Source organism: Geotrypetes seraphini, chromosome 10, assembly GCF_902459505.1.
Source record: "Geotrypetes seraphini chromosome 10, aGeoSer1.1, whole genome shotgun sequence".
NCBI lineage: Eukaryota > Metazoa > Chordata > Amphibia > Gymnophiona > Dermophiidae > Geotrypetes > Geotrypetes seraphini.
The window spans coordinates 38,706,257-38,734,184 of NC_047093.1; the positions used below are offsets into that span (position 1 = coordinate 38,706,257).

General features: G+C 41.6%; 1 protein-coding gene across 4 annotated transcripts in view; it reads right to left on the reverse strand.

Moving 5' to 3' along the window:
* Positions 1–27,928, reverse strand: part of STX8 (syntaxin 8) — a 244,489-nt gene that overhangs the window by 11,978 nt on the left and 204,583 nt on the right. The window contains exon 8 of one of the 4 annotated variants that reach the window (XM_033961949.1): positions 5,510–5,581. The exons of the other annotated variants lie outside the window; for them this stretch is intronic. Within the exon in view, the coding sequence (XP_033817840.1) occupies positions 5,529–5,581 (53 nt within the window). The 3' untranslated portion in view covers positions 5,510–5,528. The remainder of the gene's footprint in view (positions 1–5,509; positions 5,582–27,928) is intronic. 4 annotated transcript variants of the gene reach the window in all.

The window sequence follows — 27,928 nt, forward strand, 5'->3', positions numbered from 1 at the left end:
GGGGGGGGGGGGGGGTGTTTCTCTCTCCTGCATCTAGAATCGTAACTAGCATTAAAATGGAGTGGCTTCATAACTAAAACCATTTTACCTGGGGCATTACTTCTGAATAAAATAAAATTTTAAAAAAATCGATATTCAGCCAGAAGTGCTCAGTGTTTTGCCAATGTTATGTTCAGAAATTAATGTCAGGCCATGTCTGGGCTCTGGCATTGGATTTCTGGGTTTACAGAGCAAGCAAAACCATAGCCAGTTAAGTGTAATATTCAGCACTTCATCAGCTCTGGCAAACTGCATAAAGACAGGACTGTGGTTACCTTGTCCGGTTATGTGCTAAATATTTCTGATCAAACATGCCCCCTCCCCCCCTCCAAATAGCCAGTTTTGTGTTAAGCACAAACCAGACATTTTCAGTGGCATTAACTGGTTTAATGCCATTGAAAATCAGTGGATAGCCCCAAAACAAGTGATTTTTTTTTTTTGCATGTAACAGTATATTACGTAAATAAAATCAAATTTATCTGGTCAAGAGCTTTTTCTGGACAGTTAAATCGCTTTGAATATTGATCTTCAACTTTTTTTAAAATGACATATGTTTGGAATTTATTTTTGATAACTCAAGACTATGGCTATTTCTTGTGTAATATGTTGTACCCTCACTTTTTGCATTCTGCAATTCGCTGACTGTCCAGCCCTTTTCGATGTGAACTGCCTAGAAGTCATCCGACTATGGCGGTATAGAGGAATAAAGTTATTATTATTATTACCTGTGCTTCATGGAGTGTATTGGAGGACAGATGCTCTAACTGAACAGGCCTGGGTATAGCCTTGCCAATAATGGCCTTAGGCGAGCTTAGGCAGTCTTGCGGGTCTCCCTAGGCTCCCAGAGGTGCCTTCAACATAAGTGGCCTGCCTGGGGAGCATTTTTTTTTTTTTAACGTGTGTCTCGATTGGCTGATTAGACAGCTGTAGGACGTCTATAGCTGCCTGCAATCAGGAAGCACTTTGCAGAATCCGGGCCTTAATATCCAGTTGGATTCTTTGGCACCAAGCTTAGGTTCTATTACGAAGAAAATCCACAGCAACCTCTCTTTATTACTAACAGGTTAGGAGGAGTAACATGGGTGCATATCAAGATAGTCTATCATAGCACACCATTTCTAATCCTGTTCCTCAAGAACTCCCGAACAAGCTAGTTTTTTTTTTTTTTTCCAGAGTAATCTGGATCTCAGACAAAGAAACATATTTTCAAAGCATTTTGACTTACAAAGTTCCATAGTACCTATGGAAGTTTGTAAGTCTAAGTGATTTTAAAATGAGCCCCTAAATGTATTGAAAAAGACTTTGAAAAGAAAAATGCAAATGAGACTAACAGAGCAGGCAATAGGCCAACTGCTCCATTCCTGTCAGCTACCATATTACTGTATAATCTCATAAATATTTACTGTAGATATATGAAACCCATTTATATCAGAGAAAGATTTTTTTAAAATTCTTTCTATACATAATGGCCAAAATTCTATATATGGTACTGAAAAATCAATGATGATAAAATGTCAGGCTAAGCATTTGGTGCTGGGATCTGTGCCAAATCTTATGTGTGATGTTTTACATCAAATTTCACACCTAAATTAAGTGCAGATCTCCCTTATTCTATGCCAGCATTGACTTTCCCTATGATGTCACTTCCTGATCCCGTGACCCAGAAGTGATTTCAGAGAGGAGCCAGGCCAGCGTAAGCAGCAGGCCTGAGAAGTTACTCGCACTGGCAAAGATTTAAAGAGATAGGGGAAGGGAGGGTGCAAGCATGGCTTTGGGGGGGGGGCAGAGAGGTGCCGGTGCCCCCACCAAGACAGTACCCATGGCGGTATGCCCCCTGCCCCCCCTTACTACACCACTGGATGGGGTCACTTGTTGTTATGAGGAGAGGATCGGATGCTTTAGGGGAAGATTTATTCAGTTGGGGGAGTTACAGTACCTTGGGATGGGTGATGTTGAGGGAGATAGCAAAAGGGAAGGGGAGACCTCAGCTTTTACATCTGCCCTTCAAGTTCAAATATAAGAACTCACCACAGCTGACCTGAAAGCCTCCATTAAGTTAAAGGAATATATAAAGCATCTGTTTAGTTTCACAATTTTTATTATTTTTAATTAAAAAGAATAATATAATAGAACAATAAAATGTTAGCTAAGCAAAGAACTACTAAACAAGGTAGTTGTGTGCACCTCCATAAAAGGGGATAAATTAATTTGAAGAATAGACAAAGGCTGAAAAAAAAAATCAGGGTAATGGCAGAACTGGATAAGAACCTGAGACAATCCTTCACAGCACCCACACAAAGCAGTCGATTGTTGCTTGTCAAGCTGATGTTTAATGCCTGTTTTCTGACACGCCAATATTTACTGTGAAATATCCACTTATTGTACAGCTTGTAACTCCTGGGAATCCAAGTGTGTTTGGAGGCTGGCAGCCATTCAAGTACCTTTGAAAAGGCAGTCAGGAACTCTGTCATAAATATGTCTCATTTTGACAACCCCCTCTTGAATAAGTGTCAAAAGATTTCTGGTCCGCTTCTATCGGGCAATTGATTTACCGTTAAAAGTCACTCTGTAGTCTTTTGCTTGCAGTCGTTCTTTGGAATGCGTACACTTAATATGGTATCAATTAGGAAACACAGAAATAGGCTTCTAATGGATCATGTGTGACATACAGCAGGTTTAACAGTTCAGACATTATCAGTGCATAAAGTCTATATGCCTCAGCATTGAAAAAGAGAAGGAAGAGCAAAACAGTCAATATATACAGCAGGGTGAATAGGTAAACAACATATGTGCACATCTTTATGCCACATTTGCAGTCAGATTATTAGTTAAAAGTAGAATCACTGAATACATGCAGGGTCAATGTAAGAGTATTATACACCCTAGGCAAACTTACACCTCCTCAATTAATTTTCAGATTCTTTGGCCCCCTACCGAGATTTTAATAGCTAAATTATTATGATCACTCCCACACTACTTCTCCAAGAATGACTATACAAAAATGCATAACTCCACTTCATAGTTTCACTCACACACACATATGTATAAATCTTCTTGCTTTGGTCACATACTATAAAAATAGTATCGCATTCTGCAGTTAGATTTTTGGCCTAAAAATATCCATATCATTAAAAAATATATATAGATAATCTAATGTCATAGGAATTGGAAAAGGTAGTAGTTAATTCACATAATTAGCACATAATGGATGCAGGGATTTTGTAGCCTTTTCTGTCACTCTGGATAGAAGCATTTTCCTGGTTTTAGAGTTTATTTTGTGGCCCCTGTCTCTATTTGTGGACTAAAGGATTTATTTATTTTTATCATTTTCTGTTTAGCTTTGTTATGTTTTCAAGTATGTTATTGCTTGAATACATAAAAATATAATATATAAATAATATATATACATATATACACAACGTATATGGATAGTGAAGTTATAGCTTCTATCAGCACAAATGTGTATTAGAAAAGGGGACATTTTGTAGTTTTTAAAACAGAAGTGTCTTACAAGGGATGTGGTTGAAATACTGCAACAGAGTGGGAGAAGGGAGATATGGTACAAATGTTTAAATACCTATGTGGCATAAATGCGCATGAGATGAGTCTCAATCGAAAGGAAATTCTGGAAGAAGGGGGCATACGATGAAGATGAAAGGGGATGGATTCAGAAGTTTTTATGTTTATTAAAAGTTTTTTAACCGCACTTCGACATATCAACAGCACGGTGTACAAAAATATATAAAAACAAGAAACGAAAATAACACCATATTAAATAGAAAAGCAAAGAGAGAGAGAGAGAAAAAAAAAAAAAAAGAGGACAAAGAGAAGTAATCTAAAAATAATATTGTTTAAATCTTGTTTAAATAGTTGCCCCAAAACAGGATCTTTATTCACAAATTTTCTCATAAAAAAGCTAAACCAAAAAGTAACCTCAGGAAATACTTTTTCATGGAAAAGGTGGTGAATGCTTGGAATGGCCTCCCGGTGAAGGTGGTGGAGACAAAAAGTGCATCTAAATTCAAGAAAGCTGTGGACAAGTATGTTGGATCTCTAAGGGACAGGAGTGAATAATAGATGGAATGGTTAGGCAGACTAGATAGGCCACAGGGTCTTTAACTGCCTTCATTTTTCTCTGTTTCTATGTGTGTTTTGATTGGTCAGTATAAAAAAATGATGTCTTCATCACAAGAGAAAGGTTAGTGCCAATGGACATTTGGTCTCCTTACAGCTCAATCAAGTATAAAACCTTACAACTGTCACCAGTATTATGCACACAAGAAGCTAATGAATGTCTACATAACAAGTGCTTCTACAGCAAACACTGATAGAACACCATGAAACCTCAACTTACAAACCTAGTGAGCATATCAACTTGCCTGCTTTATGACTCTGTTGGGTATCTTTACCAGTTTTATTTCTTGGCCTTGCATTCTTGTCCCCTCCCACCTTTAAATCTATTTTATTTAATTCTTTAAAGTTTGATGAAAGGGCTCATTTCAGTTTGGTGAACTGCAAATAAGCACCACTTGTTTAGAAAATGTAGTGCAACTGGAATACATCGCAATAAGAAATACTCAGCCATAACTGGTTTTCAGAAACTTATAATACTGTGGTTTAATATGCATATCTATGCTGTTGCACAAATGTCAGATCATTCCTCCTTGACAAAGCCTGGTTGACGGAATCCCTTAAGCAAACTTTGGGAGTGTGTGGCGCAGTGGTTAAAGCTACAACCTCAGCACCTTGAGATTGTGGGTTCAAACCCATGCTGCTTCTTGCGACCATGGGCAAGTCACTTAATTCCTCCATTGTCCCAGGTACATTAGATAAATTGTGAGTGTTAGGACAGACAGGAAAAAATGCTTGAGTACCTGAATAAATTCATGTAAACCATTCTGAGATCCTTGGGGGAGAACGGTACAGAAAATTGAATAAATAAATTTGCATGTATTAAAACTGAGTTCCCACTTTTGTATGAGATATAAGCTCTTATTTTAGAAATACCTCTACATGTAAGTGGCAATTTCAGAAAGGGAAGATTAGGTTCTTACCTTGATAATCTTATTTCCAGTAAAAAGGAACATGAGTCTTGACCAACGAGTTATTCATCTCTCTACTTGTGAGTTTTTGCAGAAAGAATCATCTATAACTTTTCAGCTCTACCTCCTTGTGTCAGTGGGCAGTCCCCATCTCCTCAGTTCATGCCAAAGCAGTTGATTACCCCTAAAAGAAGAGAAATACTACTACTATCTATTATTTCTATAACGCTACCAGACGTACACAGCGCTGTACATTAAATACACACGAGACGGTCGTTGCTCGAAAAAGCTTACAATCTAATTACGAGAGACACAGTGGACAAAATAGTGAATCAATATAAGTATCTCTATAGGGAAATACAAAGGAATGAAGGGGTAAAGAAGGTAGAGGACCACAGAGGGAATGATAAACAAACATGGTGCTTTACCTGTTGGTAGGGTTAGGACTTAAAACAAGGAAGGCATGGGGAACTCCCCGACTAAGTCAAGTTTTTTCTGCTCTGCAACAAAGACAATTAATGAAACCCCATGAAACTTATTACAAGCAAGGTGGACCCAAACAAACCACCTACCTAAGCGTAACTAGCACTCACATTTATACAGTTATTATAGGCTCTCCCACAGATTTTGCCATGTCGAGTTATAGCTACACATGGAAGCTGCTGGGCTTAAAAGATTTCATACTGGGTCAGACCAATGGTTCATCTAGCCCAGTATCCTGTTTCCAACAGTGGACAGTCCAGGTCACAAGTACCTACTACTTATTTCTATAGCACTGAAAGGCTTATGCAGCACTGGTAGAAACCAACATTCCATGTTACTGATCCCAGGGCAAGCAGTGGCTTCCTCCATGTCTTTCTCAATAGCAAGCTACAGTTTTTGGTGGGAATCGTTGGGTTGAGCTACAGTTTTGGTAGGAATCGTTGTGTCATATTTTTTAAAATGGAGCGGGTGTTGGCTGTACAACATGGAAATTATAAAAAAATTTTGAGGATTTGGGAACCATTGATAAGCTATTGTTAAGGATTGATTTTCTTTATGGTCATTTCATTGTACACATCCATGGGATAGGGAGGGGATTCACAGGATAATTCTAACCTGATTATGTGTAATGGATTATTAATTTGGGGGGGGGAGTTAAAGGTATATCTATTAGTTAAAAGTGCTTTTGTTGTAACATTATTTGTGTAAATAGCTGTTGTGCACTATGATTGTTTGAAACTTAATAAACATTAAAAAAATAAAAATAGCAAACTATGGCCTTTTCCTCCAGGAGCTTGTCCAAACCTTTTTTAACCCAGATACACTAGAAGAGGGGGATAGTGGCATAAAACAGGATCAACCTGTTCTGAAAATTTAGAGCTAGTTGGCAATCCTGGTGTTCCATAGTCTATAAGGGAGTGATTTTTTTTTTTTTTTTTTTTTGGGGGGGGAAGGAACTTAAATTTTTTGTGGTCTTCCCCAAACATAAATTGTCAGGATCCTTTACCTGCTTTTTTTCATTTTCAGTGAATTGTGAGAAGCTATTTACCTCTCCCAGTATTCCAGATCAACTGCATTTTGAAGTGGAATATTCTTGTAGCCCCTCTTCTAAGCACTCATGTTAAATAAGATGCTCACTTAACTTTAAGTTGCCTTACTTGAGATATACAGGTATTGACTGACAGGGAGATGGGATTATACCCCTCAGGTCCCAAAGCACACTATTTCTAGTTGAAGGGACCACTCCAAACACATGTGTAGTGTTGCTGAACAACGGTCTTTACTAAATAAATGCTTCTTCAGCACAAACAGGTACCGCAAATAGCGTTAGATTCAATATAAATGAACAATCTAAATACACATTCCAGAACAGGGGTATGAGGAGTTCAGTCCATTCTTTCACACACTTTGGAGATGCTTTCCTTTCCTTGGGTTCCCCGACTCCTAGGGACCCACTCTGGTATCTGATACTCCAAAACTTTAATCTCTCCTCTTTTTTTAGAATGCTCCTTTCTACACTCATAAAGAAGAGTAAAAACTTCTACTGCAAAAGTTCTCTGCTCCCTCCACACAAAATTTTCACTTTGCTGTTTACTCCTGGGAATGGGCCAAAAACTACAGGCAGGAAGTACCTCCTGCTCCTTATTTATTTATTTATTTAAAAAGTTTCTATCCCACGTACATCCTGCAAGACTCTGCAGACTGTTTTGAAACTTTTCCTCAGTAGGCTCCTTGAACAGAACTGTTCCCTATCCTCACATTGAACTCTGACATGTTCCATGGATTTTACCATTCAACCAGGCAACTGTGTTGATCTGCTTGGTAGAATGACTGGGGTTACCATATTTGTGAAGACAGAAAAAATAAGACATGACCCCCACCCACAATCCACCCATTTCCTTGGCCCCCTTCTCTCTTTCTCCCTTCCTCCAACCCTCATGAGTGCTTCTCTCTCTCTCCCCTTCCAACTTCCCTCTCCTGTGGGTGCTTCTTTCTTTCTCTCTCCTTCCACACCCCTCCTCCCCAGTGGGTACCCCTCTCTCCTTATAACCTCCTCTCCTGCTGTTTCTGTCTCTCCCCTCCCATCCAGCACTACCCTAACTCCATGCTCTTTTCTCCAGCACTCTCTTTGCATAATGCTTCTCCAGCCCTCCTCCCTTCCTCCATACTGTTTCACTCTCCTTGCACCCATGCTTTCTCCAGCCTCCTCCCACCCTGCTGATTCTCAAGCCCTATTTCTCCACCCCTACCTCCCTTCATGCTATTTCTCCATCCCCCTCCATCCCCCTCCTTGCTTCCCTCCCTCCTTGCTGTTTCTCCAGCCCTCCCTCCTCCGACACTGCTTTACCTCATGACCTCTCTAGCTCCTGACTCTCCCACCTACCTTCTCCCTGGCCCTGGCCGCTGTAGTTGAATCTTTGAGCAGCTGGCAGCACTGAGGTAAGCTTGCTGATGCCTGTCTGCCCCAGAAGCCATCTCACTGCAAGTTCTTCCTATGCGGGAACAGGAAGTTGCTGCAGAGAGGTGGCTTCCAGGGCAGGCCGGCGGTAGCAGCTTTACTTCGTTTCTGCTGCCAGCTGCCCAAAGATTCAATTACAGCAGCTGGGCTCAGAGAGGAAGTAGGTGGGGGAGTCGGGAGAGCTGGCTAAACCCAGACAGAACTCGAAAAAGAGGACATGTCCAGGTTTTCCTAAGAATGACCTATTCTCAGAATACCGGTTAACATATGCAATGACTGGTGCTTATTTATTTTCTACTTTTCTCAATATTGGGCTTTAATCCTTCCTTTACTCCTTTACAGTTGAACACTTGCAATGTTTGGTCATAAGAGTACCTAATCAAAGCTTCACATTTGCAAATGGCTGCATTACAGACGGCGCCGGAATTTCTTAAACATCCCACATGGAATTTTCCACTGGGGCAGCAAGGAGGAGATGCAGGATGGTAAGAAAAGCATCCATTAATTACATTTGTTACAGTCACAACACACACCAGGATTTTGGAACTTACTGTATCAATTAACTTCACATTAATGCAGTTTGTGTTACAATCTAATCTTCAGCCTGAAAAGCACGTTAGTTTTACTAAGCCACAGTAGAGGTTCCTACCATGGCCTGGAATGCAAAATGTTCCGACACTCATAGAATTCTTATGAGTGTCAGAGCATTTAGCGCCCCCGGGTTGTGGTAAAAATCTCTAATGCAGCTTAGTAAAAGAGGGCCAAAGTATCACCTTTTCTAAAATGCTTATACAGACAGACCCCTTTTTTAACGTTTTAAATGGCACAACTTCAAAAAAATTTTTTAAGTAATATTTTATACAAATTTACCTTTCTTCTTTCCCAGAAAGACTAAAATTCAGCCTTTATCATGAAAAAAATATATGCTACGTGGAATTAACTGTGTCACTGCACTGTTTTCTTCCTTGCACCTACAGCTGTATTAATGTTTTCACAATATAATCCCCTTTCATCACCGGAAAAATTTAAAAAGAGCAGGCGTCTATAAATTACATGGATCATTTCAGTGAATTGTAACCTGTCCTGTGAAGCTGAGGAAACACCAGCTGCTTTCTCAATACCACTGTTTTGATAGTATTAGCAGGAGTGTCCTGAATTAATCATGCTTGCCTCTAAAGGCTCTCAACAGATTATTTTTTGTTTTCTTTATTGCACTGCAAATAATATTTGGGCCGGTTCTACCCCTAACCCCCGCTTCCCCCCGGCTATTTTAAGCCCTGTAAGCCCCACCCCCTTAAGCCTTACCTGGTGGTCTAGCGGGTTTTTCGGGACAGGAGCGATTTTCCCACGCTCCTGCCCCGTGCAGATCGCTCATAGGAAATGGTTGTCTTAAGCTTCCATCGTAGTCTCAAGAGACTACGGGAGCTCAAGGCAGCCATTTCCTATGAGCGATCTGCACGGGGCAAGAGCGTGCCAAGATCGCTCCTGCCCTGAAAACCCACTAGTCCACCAGGTAAGGCTTAAGGGGGGGCTTATAGGGCTTAAAATAGCCTGAAAAATTAAAATGTGTTGGGTTTTTTTTGTTTAAAAATCGTGAATAACCGAATCCGTGGATGCTGAAACCACGGATTCGGAGGGGGAAGTGTGTATATATATATATGTGTGTGTGTGTATGTGTATGTGTGTATATATATATATATATATATATATATATATATATATATATATATATATATATATATATATACACACACATACACATACACACACACACACATATATATATATATATATATATATATATATATATATATATATATATATATATATATATATATATACATACACACACACACACTTCAAAGTTTTCACTTTTGTTGCCAACTACATATATTCCATGTAATATAGTAAATGATAGCAGATAAAGACCTGAACGGTCCATCCAGTTTACCCTGTAATCAGGGGTCTGTGCTGGGAGTGATGTTTTTTTTAACATATTTATCAATGATCTAAAGATGGGAATAACTAGTGAGATAAGTAACCCCCTCCTTTACAAAGCCGCACTAGCATTTTTAGTGCCGGCCGCCATGGTAACAGCTCCAATGCTCATAGAATTCCTACGAGCGTCCGAGCTGTTATTGCTGCGGCTGGCATTAAAAATGCTAACGTAGCTTTGAAAAGGAGGGGTTAAATTTGAGATACCACCAAAGGGAGGGATACACCAGGTGGTGGTGGGAGTTTAATTTGAGATACTGCCAAAGGGAGTATATAGACACATAGGTTAGCTCCCATTACTGATTTCTCTCAAAATATCATGCTCTAAGAGACTTTTTGATATCCAAGCATTTGTTTCTTGAATTACACTTCTCAGACAATCATTTTATGCCAGTGTTTTTTGTATTTATTGTTTTGTTATTACTGGCTTTTGGGGGGGGGGGGGTGTTCCTTTACGGTTTTATAATGGTAACATCGGGTGTTAAGAGAAAACTATCATATATTATTCCCTTAGGTTATTTTATCATGAAAAATTTATTTTCAGTTTCTATACTGCACTATCCAGAGTACTAGGCAGTTCACAAATTAATATACATATTTACAATAACCATTAAAAATAATCTTATAATAAATACTAAACAAAGTAAAAATTAAATTAAATTAAATCTAATCAAAATATTCTCAGAAAATTTACAATCTTCAGTTAAAAGCATATTGAAACAGAAAAAGTAGTCAATAACTTCTGAAATTGGAGATAATTTTCATGTTGCGTAGCTGTTCAGGAAGTGTATTCTACAGCCTGACACCTTCAACAGAAAACATCCTAGATCTATATTTTTCTAATCTGAAATGTCTGAATAAGGGAACAACAAGGAAATATTTTTCTCCTGACCGTAACGGATAGAGTGGACGATAGATTCTTAAAGCTGTTGCAAGTGATCAGGAGACTTCAATTGATTTCTCAGTCACATTATTTTAATAGCATTCCCTTTGGAGTGAATCTTCTCGCTTTCTGCTTCTGCTCCTGACAAAATAGCAGAGTTCTTAGACAAAAAGTCCAATAAATAAAATGAACATCTCCTTGTAAAAACTTTCCCAGCCTCAGTTATAGACTGATACTGCTTTACAATCCCACAAGATGCATTTTCTACCGAACTGATTTGATTTTTTTTTTTTTTGGGGGGGGTGGGGAAGGGGCTTAACTGAAGGGGTAGTAGGATAATAAGAGGAAAACATACTGAGAAATGCACAGTGTAGCCCACAACACTCCTCATGATAAAGGATACTTTTCAGGGTCTCATCTTCACTTAACCTGTAAGGTACGTGGGAAATCATTAGCCCAAGCTGTTACCGCTAACTGACAGATTTTCCCTTCAAGGGCTCAGAAAATCCTACTTAGTATGCTAACAATCTGACAGACATTTTCTACTTGTAATTCAAGAGAGTGATACATTGCTGAGAAAAGTAGATTATTGGGGGAGGAACAGTCACACTAGAGGCGTAATAAGATGATTGAGATAATTAGACCAAGGAAAATTCATATTCCAAATCCCTGGATTTCATAGCACACATTCATTACAGGTTTTGTGTGTTTGTGAGGGGGTATAGGTAGGGTTACCAGATGGCTGGATTTCCTCAGACATGTCCTCCTTTTGAGGACATGTCCGGGGGTCTAGACAGCTTTTCAAAACCTGGCACTTTGTCTGGGTTTTGATAAGCCTCCCTCAAAATCATCGACAGGCAGGAGGGCAGCGCGTGACGTCATCATGTCGCATGCGAAGATGGCCCTCCTGCCCAACCAAAGCAGGCAGCAGGGGTTGGGACTGGGGCATGATGGGGCAGAGATGGGTGGAACTGGGCGGGCCTGGGGGTGGGTCTAAGGAGTCTAGATTGCACATTGTTCACTCCAGTTATGTGCCGCCGAGACAGCCAATAGATGGGACTTGACCCATCAGAACAGCATTAGAGCCTCCAATCTCAGTGGTGCACTCCTGGTGCCTCCCTGCTGGTTGAAGTAGGGCTACAGCTGTGGCATTGTCTGAGAAGACACGGACTGCCTTGCCCTCCAAGATGCTATCCAGTACCCAAAGGGCTAGCCTAATCACTCTCAGCTCCAAGCGGTTGACCAAACCCTCTGCAAAGGTGTTTATCCAAGACAGCACTAAGTCCAGCGCATCCAACTGCGGAAACCACCAGGAAAGAAGTGCCTCCTATAAAGGGCGTAAATGCGCTCTCGGCCAGGGTACTACATCTATCATTACCACCATAAATCCCAGAAACTGAAGGTAATGTCATGCCGTTGGAGCTGGCTTGTCCTTTATTACCAGAATCTGACGCCTGAGCTTTGCTCTGCATGCTTCCAGAAAAAAGACCCTGTTCTGCTCTGTATCTAACAGTATTCCTAGGTATTTCAAAGCCTTTGTTGGAGCCAAGTGACTCTTTCTGAAGTTTATCATTCATCCTAGGCTCTGCAGAAGCTGGACTACTTGAGCCAGTGCTTATTTTCCCTCTGACATGGATGTGCCCTTATTAGCCAATTGTCCAGGTAAGGGTGCACTGTGTCTTTGCCTTGCAGAGGTGCACCACTACCACAACCATGATCTTGGTGAATGTGCATGGTGCTGTAGCTAGTCCAAATGGCAGAGCAAAGAACTGGAGATGACCTTCTAGTATATGTAACCTCAAGAATGTTCTGTGAGCTGGGAAGATGGGAATATGCAGATAAACCTCCGTCAGATCTAGGGAAGCAAGGAATTCCCCTGGTGCCACTGATGCAATGACTGAACTGCTTCCATGCAGAAGCGCGGGATCTTGAGGGCTGCACTGTCTGACTTCAGATCCAGGATCAGTCTCCAGTCATCTGAGTTTCTTTTGGACACAAAGTATATTGAGTGTATGTCCAAGCCCCATTCACCTTCTGATACGGTCTCTACGGCTCCTAGATCTCCAAGCTTCTGTACTGTTGCCAGAACTCTGGCTGCTTTGTCCGGCTTTCCCAAAGGAGAATCTACAAAGAGAACCAGAAGGGGTCGAAATAATTCTAGCTTGTACCTCTCCTGAATGATGTCCAGCAGCCAGCGTCCACGCATGTGAAAACTCTGCCAGACTCCCCACCCCCCAACCCGAGGATGGGGGGCTACAGGCCTAGCATCATTGCTGCTTTTAGGGATCTGCAGTGGAGCAGGATCTGGATGCCTGGGGTGCCTGGTGCTCCCAAACATCTGTCTCAGACCTTGGAATGTTGTCTGGGAAGCCAACGCTCTTGAGTACTGTTGAAAATGCTTGGTGCCATGAAAATTTCCCCAAATGAACCTCCGTGGGTCCTGTGGTCTGCTATCTGGTAAGGACTTTAGCTTATGATCTGCCACACTGGCCAACAGATTGTCAAGACCCTTGCCAAAGAGCAATTGCCCTTTGAAGAGGAGAATGTTCAACGTCGCCTTACTACTGCTATTAATTATTTCTATAGCACTACCAAATATATGCAGAGCTGTACAGTCAAGAAAAAAGGCTGAATTTCCTGCCCATTGCCTGATTCAAAGCATTCTGTGGGCGGAGATGGCATATGCCAAGACCTTACTCAAGACCCTAAAAAGTTCATACAGCACATTCGCTAAGTAATAAAACCCCACCAGAAGGAACTGGGAGTCACTGCTGTTGTATGGGTCTCCCGCCCAGCTGAGCTTTGAATGGCATGCTCAGGTGATAAATGATGCTGCTGCTGGACAAAGTCCAGTCTGTGGTCCTAGGAATCCTTCATAACCACTCCACCTTCACTGGGATAGGAAGTGCGTTTAGCAACTTGTGCTACTAGGGAATTCACTTTTGGTGTATTAAACAGCTGCTGGAATTCGGCATCCATTAAGCAGAGCTTCATCATAGACTTGATTACCCTCAGGGACCCCCACAGGGACCTTTCAGTGGTCAGTTAGCATCCAGGTAATGTCTGGATGTGAGGGAAAGCATGTCACCTGTGCTTTTGTGCTGCACATGAGCGAGCACTATGTAGCAGAGGTCTGGAGTGGCTACAGCTTTAATTTTTGGAGGGATCCTATGATTCCTCCAGAGCAGATGGCTTGAACAGCCTGTCTTCTGCAAGGTCCAAGGCTGCCATCTGATCTTGGTCTAGCCCATCAAGCTGAGATGCTGAATCTCCAAGCATGGAGGACCCCGAATGAAAAAGCAAAGGCATGGACACTGAACCATCTTCATCCGAATTTTGCGCTGCTTGGGTCCCCAACACTTGAGCATGGCTTAGACTAGGGAATGTGCATCCTTTGTAGGAAGCAGCCAAGGCTTCCCTCTTGCCAAGACCTCCAAGGGGCCAGGCCAGCTACTGTAGCTTAAAACATAAGAATTGCCAAATTGGGACAGACCAAAGGTCCATCAAGCTCAATATCCTATTTCCAACAGTGGCCATCACAGATTTCCAAGTACTTAGCTAGATCCCAAGTAGTAAAACAGATTTTATGCTGCTTATCCTAGGAATAAGCAGTGGATTTCCACAAGCCATCTCAATAATGGCCTATGGACTTCTGTTTTAGGAATTTATCCAAACCTTTTTTAAACCCCGCTAATTGATTTCATCACATTCTCCGGCAACAAATTCCAGAGTTTAATTACAAGTTGTGTGAAGAAATATTTTCTCCAGTTTGTTCTAAATATACTACTTAGTAGCTTCATCACATGTCCCCTATTCCTAGTATTTTTGGAAAGAGTGAACAAGCGATTCACATCTACCCTTTCCACTCCACTAATTATTTTATAGACCTCTATTATATCACCCCTGAGCCGTTTCTTCTTCAAGCTGAAGAGCCCTAGCCGCTAGACTTTCCTCATAGGGAAATCATCCCATCCCTTTTATCATTTTTGTCGCCCTTCATGTGTTATGAATTCAGGAGCGAAGCACTGTCCAAATTGCCCAGAGAGACCTGGCAGGAACTCTCATGGTACATTCTGGGGTTTGTCCATCAGCACGTGGATGTGCTTCGCTGGGAATGTAAACTCTCCATTTTCCAGCTCCAGCCAAAATTTCTGGTCCAGGAAATATTATATATAAACTCCAATTCCCCCAGAGGCATGAGAAGGGGTGAAGCCCAAAGCTCCCACCCCATTATTGCGCCATGACACACGTGGAACGATGACTCCCCTCGGACAGACATCCGCCGCAAATCCGGCATGAATCCAAATGATCTCCACCTAAGGAGTCCCTCTATGCCCTTTTTAATTTAAAAAAAAAATGAAGGCAGATGAAGGTTTTTTAAATCAAAACTTTAAATCCAAGATGGCCGCCAAGACAGCAATTTTAGGGAAAACGGCCCATGGAGGCAAAAATGAAACACAACAAATTCAGGGAAGGAGTTTTTAGAGGTAGGGGACCTTGTCTCTAGCCTCAGAAACCTCTAAAATTAACTTATTTATTTTCTAAACCACCTATATCTAAGCGGTTAATAGTTAATAAAAAGGACCCCTCCCAATTTTCCCATAGACTTACTCACTGTGCCATGCTGGATTTGGGAGCTGCTTACAGAGAACCACTAGTCAGACATGAGACGATTTCTGCCTCAGACAAGCCTGACAAAGGAAATCTGGCTTGTTTCTTTGGACTGCCGTCCAGTCTCCCCAAGGGCCCAGACCCCCACTGGAGCCTGTATGACTTTGTAGGAGGAGGAATGCAGCTAGCCCCAATCCTAGTACAAAACCTCCATGGCTCAAGCTCACTGCGAACAAAACCTGGGATGAGCCTACTCCCAAGGAAATAGTCCCTGAGCCTTGGGACTAATAATGTAAACTGGCCACACAGAAATCATGCAAAGCATGAGCCTGTGGGCTACAGACTTCTGCCCTGAGAGTCTGTATCTTCTTGCAGCCAGAGATGTCTTGGGGAAACCGAGAGCCTATACAGCACTAAAAGCCTCGCTTAAGGGAGAAAACAAAACAAAAAAAAATACAGAAATGAAATGTGAGCAGAAACGAGAAGCTCCTACAACTTCGCTGTAGGAAGTAAGAGTGCTTTGCTGTAGTAAGACTAAGGAAATCCAGCATAGTCCAGAGTGAGAAGAGGAGGCGCTGAAGACTATGCAAATTAGGCTCTCTACAGACTTTGCAGTAAAAGTGGGTAAATACTTGATGGTCAAGACAGATATTCCTGTTTTACTAGAAATGATAGACACACATAAATACTTAAGTGGAATAAATGTGCATGAGGCAAGTCTCTTTCATTTGAAAGGAAGCTCTGGAATGAGGGAATAGGATGAAGTTAAGAGGCTCAGGAGTAATCTAAGAAAATACTTTTTTACAAAAGGGTAGTAGATGTGTGGAATAGTCTCCCAGCAGAGGTGGTGGAGACAAAGACTGGGTCTGAATTCTGGAAAGCGTAGAACAGGTACAAGGGATCACTTGGGGAGAGGAGGAGATAGTGGATGCTGTGGATGGGCTATTTGGTCTTTATCTGCCTTCATGTTTCTAGGCACCTAGTTAGAGATGATGCGAGATTTAAATATTTTTAAATAAATGCATACACATACCCCTTTCTATCTATACACACACACTTAACCAGCTAAATTTATCAGATGTTTGTGCTAGATGTTTTTCTAGCCCAGGGTTGAGCAATCTCGGTCTTTGAGGGCCGCAACCAAGTCAGGTTTTCAAGATTTCCCCAATGAATATGCATAAGATCTATTTGCATAAACTGCTTCCATTGTATGCAAATAGATCTAATGCATATTTATTGAGAAAATTCTGAAAACCTAACTGAGTTGCGGGTCCTCAAGGACTGGGCTTGCCCACTCCTACTCTAGCTTGATGTTTTACTATCTCTGCCTATCCAGCCCGAAACCAGCACTCTCATCCCTCTTGCCCTCCTTCTCCCCCACCCCCCAGCATGAACACCAGTCCAACATCTCTCAATTTCCTTCAGTCTGAAGCCTTAGAACTCCTCCATAACTGGTCTCTTCTCTTTGCCTCTTTCTGTCCATGGCCAAGTGACATTTCAATTGCACAAGTAGCCTCCTTTTCTGACCTGCCTCATTGCTCTACCTCACAGTCCCATGGTACCAAGCCTTTCCAAAGAAAATGCCAGTGTACAGTTCTTGCAACAAATATGCTTAGGACAGCTACTAGCACCCCCTGACAGTCACAGATGTTATCAGCAATCCCAAACACATATTGTTTCCATTCTTAAGTATACGCACATACCCTCATACACAATTGGACCAGTACTAAAGCTCATAGTTCTCCCTACCAAAAATGATTCAGAATTTGCAACTTCTACATAATGTCAAAATATGTTTTTCTACCTTTGTGGTGTTTAGTTCAGCACTTAAGTTCATACATAGTGAAGGTTCATTAGATCTTAGTCTGCAAAATACCTGTTTCCTATTTCACATGTATTCACTAGTCTAACAAAAAATAAATTAATATAAAACAGATGAACTTGTACAAAAGCCCAGCTTGTATTTGTAACCATCTCCAGTTTGGCAACATCATACAAAGGCAGTGTGTAGGCAAGTAGAGCCTCTTTTCACAGGGCCCGGGAGCTTCACACATAAGAGGCCTCTGAGAAACAAAACCCTCAAGTTTCTCAATTAAATCTGAGTGAAAGATGGATGAAAAAAGCATCCTGTAAATCTTCTGAGTACCTTCATTCTAAGCTTGACAAAAAAATCAGTGCTCCTCATCAAACCAGAGGAATTAATAGCTGGTTTGCAGGGGTTTTATCCTTAACATGGAGCTTTGTCTTTACTGAAGACTCTTCAAGCCCTCTCACACTCCCCTTGCAATTTTAGATGTGTCTCTGGTTTATCAAATAGAAAACAAAGGGACCTGTGTGTTGCTGAAGGCTCTTCAGAAGGTCTGCATTTCATGCCACTCTTCTCCAAAAAGTAATATAGAGGTTGGAGAGCATTTTAGCTGGTTTCATCTCATTAACATTTCCATTAGGGATCAAAGAATACATTAAAAATATCTAATTTATGATTTCTGCTATGGAAACAGAATAATCACTTTAAAATGTTTCAAAAAAATATTTGTTAACTTCCTTTTCCCAATCTGATTACTGTTATAGAACCATCCCCTTAGGAATCCAGGTTCCTGGAATAAGTGTCTTATCAAAGTCTTTTCCGATAGACATAAAACGGGGAAAGTCTTGGTGAATCAGGCCTTAGGTGTGTTTCTCATTCAGTCATGTACAGTGGTGTAGGCATAAATTAAAGTGTAGGCAACTCTTCATGACATTTATATCCTTCTGTTAGCCAGTATCTTAATAAAAAATCTGGCCCACGGGGGGAGGAGTTAAGATGGCGGCAGCCTGAAGTCAGATATCTTACCAGCGGTCCAGGAGAGCCTTTTTCTTCAGCGTAATGCCTCACTCAAAACGGAAGGGCAGTGTCCGTTCTGAGCCCGCTGCAGTCCGGACGTCTACGCATATCCAAAAGATCCATATTGGACTTTACCGCTGCTTCTTTTGGCCCCGGTACTCTGGGAGGAAGGCTCGGGCTATCTCCAGCCAGAAGAGTGACTGGAAACTCCAAGCAGGAGGTGTCTCTCTCCCCCCTGGAGCCTGTTCCGCCCCCACACCCTGCTCAGGAACTCGCGGTCCTATCGGAGCCTCCCTTTGCGGAAGTCAGCGCTGGGGAGACCCCATTTCAGGGGCTTGGAGCCGCGAGGATTGAAGGGAAGCAGGGAGCAGTGCGAGCCAGCATTGGAGCTGGCTCTGAAAAAACAAAGTTGGAAGCAGTCACCCTCGAGAAGATTTGGGAGTCTCTCGAGAAGTTAAATGCCCAGGTAGCCAGATCTTCACAAGATTTAACTACACTCGTAAATACTGTTGACGCTTTGGGTAAATCTTTGGAGAAAGTTAAAGAATATTTTTCAACAGAAATAAAAGAAGTTAAGGACAATGTGGTAAATATTCAAGCTTTAATCAACAATTTGATAAAGAAATGAACAGTTTTGAGTAAAAAATATTGAACAAATGGAAAATTATAACCGAAGATTAAATGTACGTCTGTTGAACTTTTCAAAGGCCTTGGGGGTTACACCCACTGAAATGTGGAAAAAGTATTTAACTGATATATTAAAGTTTACCCTGGAATATTACCCTCCACTTAATAGAATCTACTATTTGCCTAAAAAGAAAATTGTTGGAACTACACAAGGCGCAGAGGAATTGAAGTCAACAGACACTCTTAATGTTACGGAATTATTAGAATTCACTATTTCCCAATCCACAGAGAGGGACACATTGTTCATTTCTTTTGTCTTTAAACAAAATATGAATGCAATTATGTGACTGTATTTCCGAAATCCTCAACTATTGTTTCTAGGAAAGAAAGTATGGATGTTTCCCGACGTCACGAGAACAACGCAGGAGCGAAGAAAATTATTCTTAGCTATGAGAGTAGAGACTTTAACCCTTGGAGCAACATTCATATTAGCTTATCCATGTAAATGTTTAATTAAATATCAAGGAGTTAAATATGTCTACTATACACCAGATCAATTACGTGCCCTTTTAGACTTGAAAGGTTTGGTTACTGGGAATTTTTAAGATCAACTATGAAGAGGGGGTTAATAGCTATTAAGCCTTTCATTCATTGATATATTCCTAAATATTCTATCTCTTCAATTTATTCAATTCCTCCCCACCATTTGAGTTAGTGGTCTAAGGAAGATTGAATATGTTACTAGGCAGTAAGTGTGTGTATTTTTAACTTGTTTTCTTTCTGCTTTGCTTGTACAAGAAGAATGTTCTTGTGGAGTATGTAAAAAATTTCAAAAAATAATAAAAGAAAAAAAAATCTGGGCCACGACTTAGCCTGTGTTATAGATTTCAGCCCCTTATGTGATTTGAGTTTGACACCCCTACTCTAGACTGTCTCTCCTCATTAAAAATCCTAGGGGTTACATTTGACAAAAAAACTGTCATTTCATGAACACATCAGTACTGTAATCAAATTTTGCCTTTTCAAGCTCAGGATGATCCGTTCAACTGCCAAATTTTTCGAGCCTAAGTCATTGAATATTTTGGTCCATTCTCTAATCATTGCAAAACTAGATTACTGTAATAGCCTCCTCATCAGTATTACTCAGAAGGAAATGAGACGCCTCCAAATAATTCAAAATACTGCCATTAAACTTATAACAAAAGCTAAGATATTTGATCACATGATCCCTGTTACGAAAAGCTCGTTGATTGTCAATTAAGCATAGCATTTCTTATAAAATTTCCTTAATAACTTTTAAAACAATACAAACTAAAGTGCCCCAATTAATTGAAAAATGTCTGATTCCTTATGAGCAGTTTCGCCTCCTAAGATCTTTTGACCGCAGACTACTCACCATTCCCTCTCTGCGAATAATTGGCACCAAGCGACAAGATATCTTTTCAGTAGTTGCCCCTCAACTTTGGAATACTCTTCCAGCTCCAGTAAGAGAGGAAAACAATCTTGCTTCAAAGGCCATCTTAAGAGCCATTTATTTAAAGATGCATGTAACATGTAATTCTTCTTCTAGTTTCCTCCAGTCAACCTTTAAAAAAAAAAAAAAATACAGCGCTCCCCTTCCTTATGTTCTCTCCTTATCCATTTTCGATCCTATATTAATTGTATTTCTTCCCCATCTTCCTTTTGTTTCGTGTTAGTCTAGTCTTATGTTCTACATTAGTTACGCCATTTGCTTAAGTTGTTTTATGCTTCTTTTTAATTGTATTGTTACTGGCGTTTCTATTTTTGTATTCCTCATTATATTTTATCTGTAACTTACTTAGAAGTTGTATAAGCGATAGAATCAATTTTAATAAAAACTTGTAAACTTGAAACTTTAAATTAAAACATTAGGAATTAAACAGAATGCCTGTAATTAAGGGGTTCTTTTACTAAGAGGTGTTAGGTGCTAATGTGCACCTAATGCAGAAAAAAATGGAATACTGTGGGATGCTTGTCTTGTGAGAATTTTGAAAGCTGTATGCACTAACCACATAATAAAAAAAAAGATTTCTAATTTTTTTTATTTTTAGGAGGCTTGTCAGGTACAGAACTGGCAGGAGTATGTTTATAGCCCAGAGAAGCGATGCTAGAGAGACTTTTCTCTGACGCAGCGGGGATGTAATTCTATCCCGTGAAATGCAGGCCACATTGGATGATTGAAGTAACAAGCAACAACCTTGGTTACTAAAGAGCATAAGCTAAGTACTTTTAAATTCTAAAACTTTGAAATGAACTGAAGTAGTTTATAGCACTAATGCACTTTTTGACATAGCACTTTGAAGCACCAGTGCACTTTTTCAAGCATAAGTACATTTTTTCTGTCAGTTTTGAGTCTTGAAATGAACTGTGAGGTTTCTTAAATATTAATGAATTGCCGGTGATGCAAGCAGGAGTAAGAGAAAAGAACTGTCTTTTTCTTTGAGAAAACCTAGAATGGGTGAAACAGCACAGTTACTTACCGTAACAGGTGTTATCCAGGGACAGCAGGCATATATTCTCACATGTGGGTGACGTCATCTACGGAGCCCCGATGCGGAAGCATTTTCAAGCAAACTTGATTGAAGATTTAAGTTTGCTCTGCTGCTCCACGCATGCGTGCCTTCCTGCTCCACTAGGGGGCGCATCCCCTCGTGGTCTCCAGTTCACTTAACTAGCAAAGAAGCCAACCTCGGGGAGGTGGGCGGGTTGTGAGAATATATGCCTGCTGTCCCTGGATAACACCTGTTACGGTAAGTAACTGTGCTTTATCCCAGGACAAGCAGGCATGATATTCTCACATGTGGGTGACCTCCAAGCTAACTGAAAAGGGATGGAGGAAAGTTGGCAATTTAAGCAAATAGATTTCGCAAAACCGATTGGCCGAACCGGCCATCGCTCCTGGACAGTGAGTCCAGACAGTAGTGGGAGGTGAAAGTATGAACCGAAGACCACGTGGCAGCCTTGCAGATTTCCTCAATAGGTGTGGACCTGAAGAACGCTACGGAGGCTGCCATCGCTCGGACCTTGTGTCCCATTACTCGACCATGCAGTGTGAGACCAGCCTGAGCGTAGCAGAAGGAGATGCAATCGGCCAACCAGTTGGACAAGGTGCGCTTGGAGACTGGGTGACCTAACCAGTTTGGGTCGAAGGACAAAAACAATTGTGGGACTTTCCGGTGTGACTGAGTGCGTTGGAGGTAGAAGGCCAATGCTCTCTTACAGTCAAGGGTATGGAGCGCCACCTCTCCGGGGTGAGAGTGGGGCTTGGGAAAAAACACAGGCAAGACAATGGACTGATTAAGGTGAAAATCAGACACTACTTTAGGCAAGAACTTTGGATGGGTGCGGAGTACCACCTTGTCGTGATGGAATACCGTGAAGGGTGGGTCCGCTACCAGAGCTTGTAACTCACTAACCCGCCGGGCGGAAGTGAGCGCGAGCAGGAAAATTACCTTCCAAGTGAGGAATTTTGGATGGCATTTGTCTAGGGGCTCAAACGGAGGTTTCATTAGTTGAGCCAGAACCACGTTAAGGTCCCAAACCACCGGAGGGGTACTCGAATGTACTCGAATGGAGTTGGTCTTTAGGCCGGAATGAGATAATTGAAGTAAATAGTCAAGGACCAGAGGGACGGGGACCGACACCGGGTCCTGGCTGTGGGCGGAGCACCAGGTTGAGAATCTGGTCCACTTTTGGGAGTAGCAGGTTCTCGTCGAGGTCTTTCTAGAGGCCTCCAATATCTCCTTGACTGATTGAGACACGGGGAGAGCAGTCAGGGGGAAAAAAACCAAGCATTCAGATGAAGAGATTGAAGATTGGGATGTAACAGCGAACCCTGACCTTGTGACAGTAGAGAGGGAAACAGAGGCAGAGGCAGTGGATCTCTGACACTGAGTTGAAGTAGAAGGGAAAACCAAGGCTGGCGTGGCCAGCGAGGAGCAATCAGGATCAGGGTGGCTTGTACTGTTTTCAGGTGGACAAGCGTCCGCAGGATCAGAGGAAACGAGGGAAACGCGTACAGGAACCTTCCCTCCCAGTTGAGGAGGAAGGCGTCGGCCTCGAGCCGGTCCAGGGAGTACATCCGGGAGCAGAAGAGAGGCAGTTTGTGATTGTGGGGGGATGCGAACAGATCTATTTGAGGTGTCCCCCACTGTTTGAACACCTGTCGTAGGGTTTGAGAGTGCAGTGACCACTCGTGTGGCTGGAGGAGGCGGCTGAGTCTGTCCGCCAGGCAGTTTTGTTCTCCTTGTATGTACACCGCTCGAAGGAAGGTGTTGTTGGAGATTGCCCATTTCCAGAGGCGCAGGGCTTCCCGACAGAGGGACCAAGACCCTGTTCCTCCTTGTTTGTTTACATAGTACACTGCTACCTGGTTGTCGGTTCGGATGAGGACCACCCGGTTGTGGAGCAGATGTTGAAAGGCTACTGCTGCGAGATAGATGGCCCGGAGCTCTAGCACGTTGAGAAAAATCGCGGTGCTAGAAGGCAGTTGGGGCAGAGCCTGAAAAAACACGACTTCTAGGCTCAGCGGAAAATTTTGAACTGGAGACCACGAGGGGATGCGCCCCCTAGTGGAGCAGGAAGGCACGCATGCGTGGAGCAGCACAGCAAACTTAAATCTTCAATCAAGTTTGCTTGAAAATGCTTCCGCATCGGGGCTCCGTAGATGACGTCACCCACATGTGAGAATATCATGCCTGCTTGTCCTGGGATAATCCATAATCTGAGGCTTGTTCCCGTTTATATAATAATAGGAGAGAAGAAATTACCTGCAATGTCATTATGGCTTATATCGGTGGTTCTTTATGTTGTATTTAATTAATAGGTAACCACCAGGTTTTTTGGGGTTTATTGAGGTACAGATAGTGAGCATTCCAGGGCTAATCAGTCAACCAAGGAGCCTTCATTGCTTAGGTGGCAATACGTTCTCTTGCGGTCATTTTTTTTTTTTTACAAGTGTACTAATGGCAACATTATTGCGTGGCCATTAATGCAAAAAAATAAAATAGAAAATTAGGGGTTTTATAGTTGTGGTGGGCTTAGTGTGTGGGAAACATCTACAAAGGTTAAGCTAAGGTCACTTTTAACCGCAGTTTAGTAAAAGGATCCCTAAATGTATCTTTTTTTCATTTCTCCATCTCTGCAATTATCAAGGCACCTTTTTTTAATTATTATTTTTCACCTCTCATTACCTAATGGAAATATCCTGTAGGGCTTTCAATAAAACAACAATTCAGCACACTATGGCTGCATGGTACTGTGATACACTGCTAAATTACATTAAGTAGAATTTAATGCCCAGATAATAAACAATGATTTCCAACCATGTTAAACCAAAGCAATCATGACAGAAAAGTGCTAAATGTAAAGACACGCCAAATTTACCGCAGTACATTACTAAACTGTCTTGAATTTCAAATCTGCTCATCTTGCTACATACCAGAGATGCCACAACCTACCATGACAAAGGGATTTGAGTGTCCAGAGAAATACAGTTACAATTCACAATGCTCAAAAAGAAATCTAAAATTAAATCAGGCACTAAATTATTAAATAAAAAAATATCTGAAATTATCCCATAAGTGCTGAACACCTGCATAAACTTCCTCAAGTATAGAGCATCAACTTAACATTTCAGCACAGAACCTCAGAAGCACAACTATGGGCTCAATTATTTCATTGCCCTATGTGCCTTTTCTTCATCGGTCCTTTTTAATATTTATCTTTACATTTTAAAACTTTTAATTTTGGATGAAACTGAAAGTATTTTAATTTCACTTAGCTTCATTAATTCACTCTTAAGCACTTTTACTCAAGGGGTCTCCTATTCAACATGTTTCGCCAAATGCTTTTTCAAGAACATCCCTTTTATAAATATGTGCTTTTAACATCAAGTCTTCACTCTTTAAGTCTCCACTTTTATGGGACCTGTTTGTAGGTTTATTCTGGGGCAGAGCTTGGGAAATGCATAGGCAGACATGCATATAGTTTATGTATTAACATTTACACCCATTTTAAGATTGGAGACTTGACGTACTTTTAGTACAGCTGACTTTCAGGTAAATTATGCCTGCTAAGAAAAATACGCCTCAAAATGAACAAAAATCACTACCACTCCTGCTTAAAAAATAAATAAACTACAATATATGAATCTTGTAGTGAACTTCCATTTCACATAATAAAGATCACTGTCCTCCCTTTTACAAAACCGTAGAAGTGCTTTTTAGTACAGGCCAGCACTACTCTGATGCTCATATGAACTCTGAGTGTCAGGAGCAGCACAGAGCATTCAGCGCACCAGGCAGTTCTAAAAACTGCTTCTGCGGTTTTGTAAAAAAAAAGGGGGGGGGGGGTATGTTAGGAAAATTCTTTTCAGTAACCATCACATGAATTATAACTGCTGGTCTACAGATCCATATAATGAGCACCAAACCAACACTTGACATTTTATTCTCATATTTTCTATTTTTTCACTCTTCAGCAAAGGATATAATCCTCTTGCTTTTGCAGCAATCTTTACATCATTTTTCCCCCCTGTGGGAGTTAGGTCACAGAGTGTTAAGCCCACCCATATTGTAGAGTTCTCAATTTCATCCAGAAGGCCAAGAAGAGATCCTTCTCAGCTCAAGGTTCAGATAACTAAAAATGAATCTTAGCCAAAAAGAGGCTGAGGACAGAACTGAAGCTCTCCGTTTTTGAGGAGCATACTCTATGCCAAACGAAGCTGCTTCCTTGTAACAGGTGTTCTCTCAAGACAGGAATTCACTAGTCACACACATGGGTGATGTCATATAACAGCACCAACTCAGAATGCATTTCCCAGAGCCTTTTCCCTGGAGCCATGAAGGGTCCTCTAAACATGCATGGGAGGTCCACAGGTAGGCCAGGTTTTCAGAATATCCACAATGAATATTCATGAGAAAGATCGACAGATTAGGTTCTTACCTTAATAATCTGGGTTCTGTTATGATACACAGGAGTCCGTACTGTAGCTGTTCATTCCCATTTCCTACGAACTGCAGAAGGATATCACCCCAAGAATCTAAAATTCCTCCCCTTCTGCAGTAGAGAACAACACTCTCCTCAGTTGTACGGTTACCATATGACACCAGAAAAAGGAGGCAGGATTAAAATATCCAGGTTTTACTTCCATTGAATGCAATGGAAGTAAAACTCGGATGCCTCAATCCGTCCTCCTTTTTCTGATGTCATATGGTAACCCTATCAATTGGTACCAAAGCAATCGAACTACACTGAAACATAAGAAAAGAGGAGAGTCACGGGGAACTCCCCTGGCAATAAACATATTCTGCTCTGCTCTGAAACTTAGAAAATAGAAAAATGACTAATAACCAATTAATGAGTAGACAATAAAACATAAATCACACACATGAGTAACTAAGAGCCAATCTGCTAAATGTAAGAAGCAGGGGTTATAGGACCCTCCAAGAGGAAAGAGAAAGGGAAACTCCTAGTACCCGAAACACATCTTTTCTTAATCTTAGGTACAATAGAAGCGGTCCCAAAAAGCACACCAGCAATGTCGGAGGCAGAAATCAGATAAATCACAACAAATACGTCCTGTGTATCCTAACAAAATCCAGATTATTGAGGTAAGAGCCTAATCTGTCATTCTTTTGCAGTTACATAGGAGGCCATAGTGTAGCTGATGTCCTAAGTCTAGGGTACGGGGGGGGAGGGGACTGATGACCCTGCCTGTAGAACCAAGGATTCAAAGGCGGCATCCTCTTGAGCCACCACATTCACTCTGTAGAACTTTGTAAAGGTGTGAAGAGTAGACCATGTAGCTTCTCTACAGATTTCATTGGGCAAAACAGCCTGAGATTCTGCCCAGGAGGTCACTATACTTCTTGTGGAATGTGCTGCAAAAGAAATAGGCAACTGTTTCCCGGAGGAAATGTAGGAAGATGAAATTGTCATGCATATCGTCGCCATGCAATGGAAGCTTTGGAAGCTGGCCTGCCCTGTCTCAAGTGATTGGTCAGCACAAAACATAATCAGAAAGCCTGGAGTCATTAGTCCTCTCCAGGTAGATAAGCAGGGCCCTGTGTGCATCCAGCTTGCACAAAAATTTGTCCTGTTTGGAAGAACCTGTAGACTGAAAGGCAGGCAAATGAAGTCCCTGATTAAAATGGAAGGCAAAAAAAAACAACAAAAAAACAACACCTTCAGAAGAAAGGAAGGAACTGTGCACAGAGAAACACCCGATTCTGTGAAAAGGAGAAATAGCTTCATGCAGAAGAGGGCATGCAATTCTGAGATCCTTTTTCCCGAGACTATGACAACAAAAAACACTATTTTGGACCATAAGGTCTAGAAGGAAGCCTCCGAAAGAGGCTCGTATGGAACATGGGCCAGGCCCTTCAAGATCACAATGAGGTTCCAAGATGAGAACGGCCTGTGCAATGGGGATCTCATCCTGAGAGCCCCCTCTCAAAAACCAAGTGACGTCCATGTGAGAAGCCAGAGAACAAAGGTCACTCCGAGCCCAAAAGCACTAGATACCGGTTATCTGCGCTTTGAGAGACAAAACCACAAGGCCCTTTTCAAGACTGGTTTGAAGGAAGGCAAGATCACCGAACAGAAGCTCTCTCCAGCTGTACCTGCTCCTTGGCACACCATAACTGAAAGGTCTTTTAGGTCTTAACATAAGCCACAACCGTCGCATGCTTCTTAGCTCTAAGAAGAATCGTAACTACAACCTCCAAATAGTCCTTCCGAATCAAGGCCGCATGCTCAAGAGCCATGTTGTAAGACCAAAGCATTCCGGCTTCTTCTTCGGAACCAGGACTTGACTGAGGGGCCCCGCATGAACAAGCAGTCTCAGGGAACTGACCCTCAGCAGACGCATCGGATCTGTGTACGAAGGTCTTTGGGTTCAGTCCGGAGCCACCAGGATCATCAGACCCTGATGGGATGCTATC